At 46.0% G+C, this 13,331-nt stretch overlaps 1 protein-coding gene across 1 annotated transcript; it reads left to right on the top strand.

Annotated features, from left to right (window-relative positions):
* Window positions 1-1,644: 1,644 nt before the first annotated feature.
* On the top strand, window positions 1,645-12,968 carry serpinc1 (serpin peptidase inhibitor, clade C (antithrombin), member 1; the record flags this gene model as incomplete). Its single annotated transcript, XM_079580816.1, has 9 exons — window positions 1,645-1,748; window positions 3,090-3,259; window positions 4,423-4,631; window positions 4,709-4,924; window positions 6,630-6,767; window positions 9,221-9,439; window positions 10,307-10,481; window positions 12,480-12,544; window positions 12,795-12,968. Exons 2-9 carry the CDS (start codon window positions 3,091-3,093, stop codon window positions 12,966-12,968), a joined length of 1,365 nt encoding a protein of 454 aa, XP_079436942.1. The 5' UTR covers window positions 1,645-1,748; window position 3,090.
* Between the last annotated feature and the right edge of the window lie 363 nt (window positions 12,969-13,331).

Genomic DNA, 13,331 nt, shown 5'->3' with positions numbered 1-13,331 from the left:
TGGAATATTCATGTAAAGGCTCGAGACATCAAGTGTACATAAATACGTGTCATCAGATCGGGTATATCTGATATTTTGTTAATGAAATCCGTCGAGTCTTTTAGGAAGGCTGGGAGGTTCTGCACCTGTCTTTGATTTAAAATAAAGTCCACATATTCCGATAGTGGAGACAACAGTGAATCGTCTAGGGTCTGTATGGAGTTTTTTGTAGTGGGCTGTGTTAGACAGTTGTGATAGGACCTCTTTCATATATTTCAGTGTCCTGTGTAACTATAGCCCCGCCCTTATCAGCTGGTTTTATGATAATGTCTTTATCATGCATCAATTCCTCCAACGCATTTGTTTCCTCTTTTGTGTGATTGTCAGTGTATGGTTGAGGATTTTTACAGTTTTCCAACACTTCCCTTTCCACAAGTCTGCAGAAGGTGTTTATCGAGGGATTGGATACCTGAGGACAAAATGTGCTCTTAGGTCTAAAAGGAGTCATAGATTCTTTCGAGACTTTGTGGCTTTTAAAGAAATATCTCAACTTTATTTGTCTAAAGCGCTTAAACAAATCAACTTGAACGTTACTGTAACTGAAACGTTACTGTAATAAAAGCCACGTAAAAGAGTGAGACAGTGTGCGGGAGCCTTTTTTTCAAGTTAAGTAACCTATTCTTCTACGCTTTTCATGTAATTTCAGCTGTAAAATCATATATTTCTCAGAAAAGAGTAAACTTATTGGGGGGCCCTGACCGATTTTCAGATCGATAAGACTTTGGGAATGGCTGGTATACAACAATTCTAAAATGTTCCTTACAAAACCCGCCTGGTTTCTTTAATTGTGCCTAGCCCAGTGTTATCACAGAAGCAATATCTAACTAGCTGTAGAAAGTTTCACATAATTAGGGACCAGGCCTTACTCTGTTTAAAACGTGTGTAAAGAGCAATGCTTTCTAATGGAGAACTAGCTTTTTCTGCCGCCACTAAATGGAGGTAATACAGCAATGGCGGCTAATGCGGCCCTTTGCATCGTAGTCACGGAACTGAGCTTCTCTTTAATCAATATTTACTGATTAAAGAAGTCCTTAAAGGGATGATATACGGCCACAAGGTGGAGCTGTTTCCCCAAACAAAGAGTAACAGATAAACTGGCTCCTACATTTGGTCTACTGACAGTGAACTGATGTGTTTGTGGGTGCGACTGGCTTGGAATGTTTTATACCAAAGTATAAGTTTCTTACATGAGTAAAGAAAATAGTAGTTTGGCATCCGCGCAGTAAAGTGAAGATTACTGCGCGGATGCCAAACTATTCTTGGTATTACTATGCCTTACATTATAGTTCTCCCTTGGTAGCTTCTATCTTGACTGAAGGCACGGGGGAAGATCAGACAGGTCCTAAAGAACTCGTCAAAGCTAAGGTAAGAACATATCTCAGTATGTAAAAACGGTGGCCTGTTCCTTTAATATTGCTTTTAGATACCCACACAATATATCTTTGATGCCACGAAAACAAGAAATCTGCATATGTTGTTTGTGAAGCAGAGGAACAGCAGATGTTCTTGTGTCCAGTCAGTCCAGTGTGAACTTTCCTCCGTGTAAAAGTCTGAATGATTCAGATGTTTTTGACGTTGACCGGAGAGAATCGATTGAGTCCGAAGGTCGGCCTGTGCTCTGAGGGACAGTGACCCGCTTCAGCCCTGCTCCTGTAGAGAACTCTCGGCTCGCCAAGTACAGCGGAAAGTTTGCAAATTCATCTTTTCAGGTAGGATTTTATCTGGATTTTTGATTTATGTCAGATGCCCTCCCAACTTCCTCTACTCCTGTTTAACCAAGATGGAGGCTATTGTTTTTCTGCAGATTTTGTGATCTGGTTTGCGTAAAGTCATTGAATAAACTGTTCTAAAATGAAGTGAATATGATCCAAAATGTGTCGTACATTTTCACAAATGTTGTGTGCAGTTTGCTTTTAAATATAACCTTTTGCCTTTATATGTCTGTTTGCAGGAATAGTGACATTCAAATGTTTTTGTTTAGGGCTTTTATGTGCCATTAAAGACAGATACATTTGACATGAATGGGTTTGTTGGTACCATTGGTTTTCAAAGCTTTTAATGATTGGAGCATTAACTAATATAAATGAGACAGTCAGCGACTCAGTTTACAAAACTGCAAATAAAGGACTAAATCAAGGCCATAAACGTCTTTAAAAGCAGTTTTTTTTGTAGAGCACAGATCTTATGAGGCAGCAGCTCACTGAGGTGCAGAGAGCAGAGCAGGTGCTCTTGTGACTGAAGGGTCAGTGGTTCGACTCCCGCGGGTGCACACGCTTGTTGTGTCCATTTTAATCAAGCAAAAACAAAAGCACAAAAAAGACTTTTAAACTATCTCTAACGACAAAGCTCGACTCTTCTAACTTCAGTTTGTCAAAAAGTATCAGTTGAACTGCAGTTTTGGCTACAGCTCAAATAAAGGTAAAAACACAGGATGCACTTACACAATTGGTGAATGCAGCCAACCGCCCACACGCACACCAAACACTGGCAGTCATTTCCTGACACACTGGCCTTTAAAGTATATCGCAGAAGTATCATTAGGAGATGCAATGCACTATGTTATTTTGTGTTTCAATTCAAAGGATGATACTGTGTTAGAACGGTTAAGTTGAAGTAGAAGTAGAAGTAGTAGAAGCTGTCCGGTTTGTTTTGGAAAAATCTCCCCTCATCCCTCTGTTTGATGGAAAGCTCGCAAATCTTTAGAAATGAAATGTCTTTTGCATTTGTGGCATTAAAACACTTCATGAGAAAAACGTTTTAGCTTTGGTCTCTACTGAAATATTAAGAGTCGAGTATTGAGTTATATACGTACACTTACTTGAGTATTTGAAGAAACTGTAGCTAGAAAGTACCGGGCTAAAGGTTTTGGCGCCTAAAGCTTGATGTTGACATACTACAAGACTTGCTTACTCATATTTGTGTTTATTCTTTGAAAACACGGCACATCCTCCACATACATCTTTACTCTAACTTTAGGTCAGGTTTTTTATGTGTTGTTTAGAATTGGAGGTGTTGCTTTAATAAGTGAGCTGATGTTTGTCTCTCTGCAGGATGCGTGTGCTCCTCTCTCTCCACCCTCTCCTCGCTCTCCTCCTCCTCCCCTCTCTCTCCCTCTCTCTCTCCGACATCTGCAGCTCTAAACCCAAAGACCTGCCTCTGGAGCCGCGCTGCGTTTACAGGACTCCGGACACAGAGGAGCCCACAGCAGCCGGCGGGACAGGTGACCTGTGCAGAAAACACGCCACATTCACATTCTTTATTTCACATAAACAAATACATACTATTTACATTCCTTATTACTATTTACATTCCTTATTGTGGATTTATGTACCGCAGTATTACTATTATTTTTATTTTCTAGGGACAGATACAAAGCATTGACGAACTGTGACAGAATTCTGACTTGTGCATCATTGTACCACAGCAAAAGCTAACATGCAGCACAGCTTTTAGAGTTAAAAGTACAAGGCGCCGTAGAGGAATGAGAGGATGATGACATTTACAGGCTTTGCAAACATGATAATAACAAATATTGTCAAAGATTTTCATTTGACGGGGAAAAAGTTCCACCGATTGGCTCTTTTCACTGAAAATGCAGATTGGATTAAAGATGTTTCCTTTAAAAGCCCACACAGTCTCCATGTGAGTGTGATCGTGTGGACATGGAGCTCTGCAGGTACTCCCTCTCTCAAAGACTCCGGGGCCGGTTCATTTATACATTTAAAAAACACTTTTACAATGTTAATGAAAAGAAAAACTGTATTTAAAGAAAAATGTTGCAGTGGTGAAATCTGTTTTTTGGTTTTAAACTTTCTTTAGGCCATATTATAGAGGCTTTCTACAGGTTTAAAACACATATAACACATACTCATATAACACATATATAACACATACTCTAACTACTTTATGGAGTTTAGTGTGAGCTGTTGTTGTCCTCGAAGCAATATAATTGTGAGAGAGAAATGTCCGTGATATTTTTATAAAATGAACAAAACAAAGTTTAGCTTTTGAGTGGCTAATGCCACATTTAGGTTGGCAGCTCATTTAAACGCTTATTAGTGATAAAAGACCGTTTCACATAAAAAGCACATACACACAAACCAAATGGGGACAATGTGAACACATGAACACAGCATTATTCTCTCTAACTTTCCTTCTATCTACTGTATACCACAAACTTAAACATATACATCAAAGCAACTTTCCCCCAAAACTTTTACTCATCAAATTGCTCCTTCACTGAAGAAAAACAATGATTAAAACTTCCCACAGATATTATCCATCAAACTAAGTCATAATTACAATTTAAAAAAACATCATGCTCTTTGACTCTGTGACCTGACAGATTTGTGATCCACCCATTCTCTGGGTCTTTCTCCACAGCGCCCCCTGACCCTGTCCCAGAGAACACCAACCCGCGCGTGTGGGAGCTGTCCCGGGCCAACGGCCGCTTCGCTCTGTCCCTGTTCAAACAGCTGAGCGCAGGACGCTCCTCATCCGAGAACATCTTCCTGTCGCCCATCAGCGTCTCCACCGCCTTCGCCATGACCAAACTGGGCGCATGCAATGAAACGCTCCAGCAGATCATGAAGGTGACTCCGGAACAAGCGCCTGGGCAACTTTAAGAAACTTATGAAACCTTTTCTGCTCTGCCCTTTTCTACTTTGAGGTTTTCGAGTTTGACACAATCAAGGAAAAGACGTCTGACCAGGTGCACTTCTTCTTCGCCAAACTGAACTGCCGGCTGTTCAGGAAGAAGGACGAGACGACGGAGCTGATCTCCGCCAACAGACTGTTCGGAGAGAAGAGTCTGATGTTCAACGAGACGTATCAGAACATCAGCGAGACGGTGTACGGGGCCAAGCTGCTGCCGCTCAACTTCAAGGTTGCTGAGCACACACTACACAATTTCTTTGGACGATTTTGCTGTAATACTCAGTCGGCGTGACATTTCCCGAGTCTTGATAAGTTCAAGCAGGGGCATAGTGTAGCGGCGCACGGCCCCGGTGCAAGTCAGGCAAACCTGGATTGAATCGATCACGACAAATACAAGAGCAGCACACGTGCGTCATGCTAAAGGAGGGGCCCACACCCGGGAACTGGTGGCAGAAAGACACCACAACGTCAGGCACAGATAATCAAACATACAGATAATCAAACATACAGGAGAAGTGTGGGTGATGTAACCGTCCCAAAAGTGACACACACAAAAGGCAGCGGCCAATGACAGAGTGAAATACTGACAGAAACACAGAAACTCTGTCATAACAGGAGCACAAACAACAAACTGATGGTCACAGCCCCACGAGCCACGCCAAACCGCACATTATATCACCAAATGTTCACAAGAACAGCTTTATCCAGCCACATTTCAACCACAGTTTAGCTGCTTAGTGTGTTCGGAGTCAGACTATTTAGCTTAAGCGAAACTTCACTGACAAAATCGTGAAGTTTGTGCTCAGCTTTAGTTTAGTCTAATTCCAGATTTAGCCAAACAATTCTTTGGGCACATAGTGTTGCTGAACCTAGACCTGACCAAGTGTAGTGACCCCAGATCATGACACTGTCCCCAAAGGTCTTCTTCATCTGTCTGGTCTCATAAGACCACATCGCCTTCTGACATTGCTCCACGGTCCTTGTGGAAACGCTCTCTGTTTCACTATTAAACTTAGCCCTGACGTGTGCAGGTGTTTGATTTTGTCAAAGGTTTAAGAGATCACTGATTACAATCTCTGACCTGTTCTTCCTCAAAGGCAACAGTTACCCACAGTTGTTGCAGTTTTGAATAATGCAGGGGCAGTTCTTATGCCACTTTTCATAGTTTCAACAATCTCCATAGATGTTTTCTCTGCCTTTCTCTAAATGTACGCTTGACTCAATGGGCCCGATCTTGTGTCTCAAAACGGAGACGATAGCGTGACATGTTGCCTCAGTAGCAGCACTTTGTGATCTTGCCATTCCAGACTTAGCGCATTTAAGTGGGTGGAGACACACATTTTCCTCCAACCAGATCGACTCCGCGTCCAGGAGAGTGGTTGTGTGGTTGTGTGGGAGTGGGGGGTGAACATGTGCTTTTGTTTTGCTTCGCGTTCATGCCGAGCGCGGCCGATCCGCGCCACAGCGGACGCTGTAGCTCTGTTTCTCTGGAGACGTGAACATGGTTTAGCTCACGATGGGGTAAATAAAGTTTTTAGTTTGACCTGTGAGAGCCTAAGGCTTAAGAAAGAACGCAAGACAGCGCAATGTAAACCAGGAAGTGAATGTCAGCCGTGTTTCCATCAGTGCAGTCGCCTCCTCTTGTGACGCCCCCTCACAGGTGGCGGAGGCCAATGGCACATATAGCGCCGCCACTCGGAAAATAATTCGCCAAGAGCCTGCGCCGCCCCGTGCGCCGCCACAAGATCTGGCCCCATATGTTTTAGATTTAGTTGACTAAATATGCTTGAATATTTTGTGAACTAGACAAAATCTGAAATAATTGTTTGGCAAAATCTTGGCTTGACAGTGAATCCCTGCAGGTCATACTGCTGTGTTGTCGTTGGGAGTGACACTCACCCTCTGTTCATGTTCTTAACGCCTCCTCCACGCAGGAAAACCCGGAGGAGTCTCGCGTGACCATAAACGAGTGGATCTCCAACAAAACGGAGAACCGCATCCAGCACACTCTGCCGCCGGGCGCTCTGGACTCCACCACGGTGCTCGTGCTCGTCAACACCATCTACTTCAAGGTAACGCTGGCAGAGTGTGACCCCGTGAGGAGGCTCTGGGTGGGAGGCTCTGGGTGGGAGGCTCTGGGTGGGAGGCTCTGGGTCAGAGGCTCTGGGTGGGAGGCTCTGGGTCGGAGGCTCTGGGTGGGAGGCTCTGGGTGGGAGGCTCTGGGTGGGAGGCTCTGGGTGGGAGGCTCTGGGTGGGAGGCTCTGGGTGGGAGGCTCTGGGTGGGAGGCTCTGGGTGGGAGGCTCTGGGTGGGAGGCTCTGGGTCGGAGGCTCTGGGTGGGAGGCTCTGGGTGGGAGGCTCTGGGTGGGAGGCTCTGGGTGGGAGGCTCTGGGTCTGAGGCTCTGGGTCGGAGGCTCTGGGTGGGAGGCTCTGGGTCGGAGGCTCTGGGTCGGAGGCTCTGGGTCGGAGGCTCTGGGTGGGAGGCTCTGGGTGGGAGGCTCTGGGTGGGAGGCTCTGGGTGGGAGGCTCTGGGTGGGAGGCTCTGGGTCAGAGGCTCTGGGTGGGAGGCTCTGGGTCGGAGGCTCTGGGTGGGAGGCTCTGGGTGGGAGGCTCTGGGTGGGAGGCTCTGGGTCGGAGGCTCTGGGTGGGAGGCTCTGGGTGGGAGGCTCTGGGTGGGAGGCTCTGGGTGGGAGGCTCTGGGTGGGAGGCTCTGGGTGGGAGGCTCTGGGTGGGAGGCTCTAGGTGGGAGGCTCTGGGTCAGAGGCTCTGGGTGGGAGGCTCTGGGTCGGAGGCTCTGGGTGGGAGGTTCTGGGTCGGAGGCTCTGGGTGGGAGGCTCTGGGTCGGTGGCTCTGGGTCGGAGGCTCTGGGTCGGAGGCTCTGGGTCGGACTTCCTGCATGACTGGAGTTTGTTGATAAAGGGTTATGTGGACTGAATACATCAGCTTAAGAACCACTGTTGTTAGTGGAGCTTGAATCATTCCCAGAGGTGAGTAGAGGAGCCAGAATATTTACCCAAGTAAGAGTAACGTTACTTTGAAATAATTACACTCAAGTATAAGGAAAAAGTAGAGACCCAAATAAATACTCAAGTAAAAGTAAAAAAGTACTTGTTTCTTGAGTACTGTGAGTAACTGTCTGATATATGTTCCAGTTGTTGCATACATTGTGTTACTCACGCAAGAGTAAAGATACTTCATTACAATATTACTCCAGTAAAAGTTAAAAAGTACCAAATGATACAGGCCTAACTCAAAGCTCTTTAATAAAACTCTAGATCAGACATGACACTCATTGACGTGGCAAACATGGCGGCCATCTTGTGACTGGCTGGTGAAGCCAACCCCTATGCCACCAAAACCAGGAGCAACATTTTCATTGATTCAATGACAGAATGTGACGTCTAAGTCTTGTGTCTCAGTCGGGATCAGCTCATTTCTTATAAATGTGTTTTCTTCTTTCACTCCCAGGGTTCAGTGGTTAGCACTCACTGTATCACTGTCCAATGTTCAGTAAATATCTGTCATGTGTTATAGTAGTACAGAAACACTGTTTAACACTTGTGTGCTCCATTCTGCAGAGTCACACTCATGGTCCCGATTGTTCCTGTAATATTTCAGTCATAAAATGTTTCAATAAATTTGCGTTCTATCTTTAGTGTAACTTCAGACTAATGGCCTGATACTACATTAAAATAAAAATCCAAAATCTAATTGTGAGGATAACTCGGACTCTCTGGTCAGTTTCCAAGTGGAATTAGTCCAAATTTAGTATTAGTGCAATTTTTGAACTTTCTCATATGTTTGAATGAGAACGAATAGTTGCACTCGTGGTCCTTTGGGGACATTCATGACATTCATTTGTCTAATATTTCACTCATAAAATAATAGTTTTAAATAAATGTGGGTTCAATCTTTAGTTTGACTTCATAACAATGCACTGATACTCAATTTACCCGTTTTTATTATTTGTTGGGTTGGTGGGCCATGTTTATGTAAAATAAGTCACTGAAAATCCTGAAGTGGGTATTATTGGAAGTATTTGGGGGATTGAGCACTGGTAGAGCCTCAAAGTTTCTTATTTCAAGCAAGATTATTTAGACCAATGCTTGATATTCACTTTTCGTAGTGTTTCAATGTCAGGCTGAATCCAATCTTGGGATTAGTATAATTTCTGTGGTTTCTCCATCATTAACATATTAGAAGATGACATTTAGAGGCTTTCTCCCCCTTCAAAAGGCAGAAACTTCACTGGACAATGACTGATTGTAAAGAGTCAAATCTCAAAGGTCTGTATATTCATTAATGATTTCTAACAAGGCTTTGACATCCCCTAAAGGTGGTCTATGGTTGACAACAGCTGAAAACATCTGGATCATTCATTATTCGCAATGTTTGAGGCAATGCTAAACACCACTTCATTTTATTTCTATGTTCTTAGCTGCATCAACTCATTTTTAACTTCTAGGCTGTTGACAAAGTTGTGATTCCCTGGAGAGCCTCGTAATGTTTGTATCTCCTCATTTTAGGGCCTGTGGAAGCAGAAGTTCGACAAAGACAACGTGTTTGCGTCAGATTTCCACGTGTCGCCGGTGCAGACCTGCTCCGTGAACATGATGTACCAGGAGACGCGCTTCCGCTACAGAGACCTGCCCGAGGAGAAGGTGCAGTTACTGGAGATGGCCTACAGGGGGGACGACATCACCATGGTGCTCATCCTGCCACACCCCGACACGCCCCTGTCGCAGGTGACCAATCACAGAACACTTCTATCGCCTTTCATCACCAGTTTCACAGATTTGTGTTCCGTCTTATACTGTTTTAAACAATGTTGGTCTATAGAAAATGTTTGCCAGTACCCACAAACATGGCGGCTCTCCATGGTAACAGGGATGTATAACATTCCAGCCCGAACTCTATAAAACACCAAATAGGCCATTCTAGCTGTAGCATGGCAAATGTGGCAAATGCCATCTCACATTTATCCAATTAGCCAAATTCTAATGATTTTGTTTTTGGCTCTCGTGCAGATAATGTGAATTGAATGAAAATGAGCAGTCTTTCTAGAACATTTACAACAATGCTTCTTCCAAAGCTATTGTTCAGTCCATATAAAAAATAAATGATAATAGCCTCAGAAACACAGCCCTGGGCTCTGTTTTAGACAGAATTAGAGGATCACACGGTATGATACATCCATCATTGATTATTACGTTTATTTTACACCAAATACTCAAAATGCCGACTTTATCCATCCATCCATTTTCTTCCGCTTTATCCGGGGCCGACTTTAATGAACCAAATTCAAAATGATTATATATTTTTCCCATTTGATTGGTCAAACATGGACGCCAGATCTGGAACACGCACATATAAAAGTCAAAACATCGATGTAAATGAGGAGAGTCATTTCACGTGTAGAATGGGCAGTGTCAACATGGCCACCAGAGCTGGACATTTAGCTACCATGGCAACAGAGTTTTAGAGCTAGAGTTTTAATATAGATCTGCTCTATTCCGAAAATATACGCCTTTGGCTCCAAAAGCCAAAACAACCTGGTTCTGAAACTGGCATCAGCGCCGCACTCCTGAATATAAATGTCCTGTCTTTGTCAGATCGAGGAGCGCCTGGACCTGCAGAGGCTGACCGCCTGGATGGACTCCATGACGGAGACCACGGTGTCGGTGCACGTGCCGCGCTTTACAGTGGAGGACAGTTTCAGTCTCAAAGACAAACTGGCGGCTATGGGACTGAGCGACCTGTTCAGCGCCGAGCGGGCCAGTCTGCCAGGTGAGAGGGGGGAGGGGACAGGTGAGAGAGGGGAGGGGACAGGTGAGAGAGGGGAGGGGACAGGTGAGAGAGGGGGAGGAGAGAGGGGGAGGGTACAGGTGAGAGAGGGGGAGGAGAGAGGGGGAGGGTACAGGTGAGAGAGGGGAGGGGACAGGTGAGAGGGGGGAGGGGACAGGTGAGAGAGGGGGGAGGAGACAGGTGAGAGAGGGGAGGGGACAGGTGAGAGAGGGGGAGGAGAGAGGGGGAGGGTACAGGTGAGAGAGGGGAGGAGAGAGGGGAGGGGACAGGTGAGAGAGGGGGAGGACAGAGGGGGAGGGGGCAGGTGAGAGAGGGGGGAGGGGACAGGTGAGAGAGGGGAGGAGAGAGGGGAGGGGACAGGTGAGAGAGGGGGAGGACAGAGGGGGAGGGGGCAGGTGAGAGAGGGGAGGGGACAGGTGAGGGAGGGGAGGGTACAGGTGAGAGAGGGGAGGAGAGAGGGGGAGGGTACAGGTGAGAGAGGGGGAGGAGAGAGGGGGAGGGTACAGGTGAGAGAGGGGGAGGAGAGAGGGGGAGGGGACAGGTGAGAGAGGGGGAGGAGAGAGGGGGAGGGTACAGGTGAGAGAGGGGGAGGAGAGAGGGGAGGGGACAGGTGAGAGAGGGGGAGGAGAGAGGGGGAGGGTACAGGTGTGCGCGGGGGAGGGGGCAGGTGAGAGAGGGGGGAGGGGGCAGGTGAGAGAGGGGAGGGTACAGGTGAGAGGGGGGAGGGGACAGGTGAGAGAGGGGAGGGGGCAGGTGAGAGAGGGGAGGGGACAGGTGAGAGAGAGGAGGGGGCAGGTGAGAGAGAGGAGGGGGCAGGTGAGAGAGGGGAGGGGACAGGTGAGAGAGAGGAGGGGGCAGGTGAGAGAGAGGAGGGGGCAGGTGAGAGAGAGGAGGGGGCAGGTGAGAGAGAGGAGGGGGCAGGTGAGAGAGGGGAGGGAACAGGTGCGCGCGGGGGAGGGGACAGGTGAGAGAATGGGGAAGTCATAGAAATCCAAAAGACAAAGCCGTTTGATATGACATATGCAGAGTCTATGCGATGTATTTTCCCTATAACCGTTAGTGAGCTCTGTGGTGCCATGTTCTTTCACACTTACAGGCTCTTATGAAACACTGTTACACTGGGCCTGGGATGTAAACTCGTGACACATGACAGTTAAACATGAGCTGCGTCGCAGAGTGAAGCAGAGCCCTCTCCACTCTTTCTCGTTGAAGTTTCCCTTTCCTTTATTTACTGTGATCGCCTGTCATCTGTCACTTACGCTATGTTCGCCAAATTAATTATACAAATAAAGCCGCGCGCATTCATTATAAATGCACAGCTTTAGAGACTCCTTTGACTTGGTTCTAGTGAAACTGTATGTGATGGCTGATGCCTGACTATTCAAGCTTTTTCAGAACACTGTAGCCTACACCTAAACGTAGGATTCAACCAGACAGTAGCATTGGTTTTCTTGTTCATGAAGTGGTCACATGGAACACACAGGCAAGAGGCAACAGATCATAACGCATGTATAACATAAACTAGCATTTTAAAGTATTATTGATGTCTATTTCATGCCTATTTCAATACCTAACAAAACAATCCTGTGTCCCCAGTGCAGCCCCTAATAATCTTGAATATAAAATGTGAATTGACTGAACTAACATGTGGGGAAGGGGCTCAGGGGGCCCCATCAAAATAGTTTGTACACAGGGCCCAGAATTTGGTGCTACACCCCTGGGTCGGACACACATCCAGTGGCCACTAAAGATCATCTTATAATCTCTTAATGATGGAGAAACCACTGATATTGTAGAAACACTCTGTCATACCTCCCCATTATCTGGGAGAAGAGGCTACAGGGGGGAGGCGCAGGCAATGTGGGGAGGGGCAAGCTTTTCTTTCCCCTCAACATTGTAGATTTTTCTCGTCCCATGTTGGTGGTTTTGTAAAGCGCGGAGTAAAGAAGCAGAGAATGAAATGCTAACCTTGTCCTTCAGGGATGCTGGAGGACGGCAGTGACACACTCTTCATCTCAGAGGCCTATCACAAAGCTTTCCTCGAGGTGAGTTCTCATTACTTAGCTCTACTTTTGAAAGATAAAAATACTTTCTTCCTAAAAACGGCTCCAAAGTGAAGAGTAAAAGTTAATTTGTCCAACAATTTTATTTTGTAAGCCTAATAATTCTCCAGGACAGTAGGTGGCGCTGTGCAGAAATATTTGAAATGCAATTGACTCATGAGAAAACAGTGACTTGGATATAATGTTCATCAGGAGGGACGTCAGAATGTGGTAAAGCGTGTCCTCTCTGCAGGTGAACGAGGAGGGCAGCGAGGCGGCTGCTGCCACTGCGGTCGTGGCCATCGGGCGCTCCTTCCGCCCGGACAGAGAGGTGTTCATGGCGGACCGGCCCTTCCTGCTCGTCATCCGAGAGGCCACCATCAATGCGCTGCTGTTCACGGGGCGAGTGGCCAACCCCTGCCCCTAAAGCACTGGACCCGTCCCAGGCTGAGGCCGAGAGTGGAAAGCTGTATCTGTAGACAAAGTCTGCAACATATTATGAACTCATTTTAGTGATTGAAAACCCAAAGGTAGCGCTGATGGATGCTAGTTACCATGCAAACGGGGAAAAACAGTCAAGTACTGAAACAATCATCATTCAAAAATGGTCAATGCAGAATCAGAGCTAAACTTTACAAAAGAATGTTCTGCATTTGTGAAACAAGCTGATCATTAATGAGACTTGTAATAACTTGCTGTTTTGGAAAACCAGAAGTTTTTTTTTTATTTCAGCTAAATGCTTTTGTCTAAAATGGAAATTAGTAATAAAAACAAAACGTGACATTTTTGG

The sequence above is a fragment of the Gobius niger genome (assembly GCF_951799975.1).
Source record: "Gobius niger genome assembly, chromosome: 22".
Lineage (NCBI taxonomy): Eukaryota > Metazoa > Chordata > Actinopteri > Gobiiformes > Gobiidae > Gobius > Gobius niger.
Note: the sequence above shows the minus strand (reverse complement) of the source record. Positions and strands in the feature narration are given on the sequence as shown.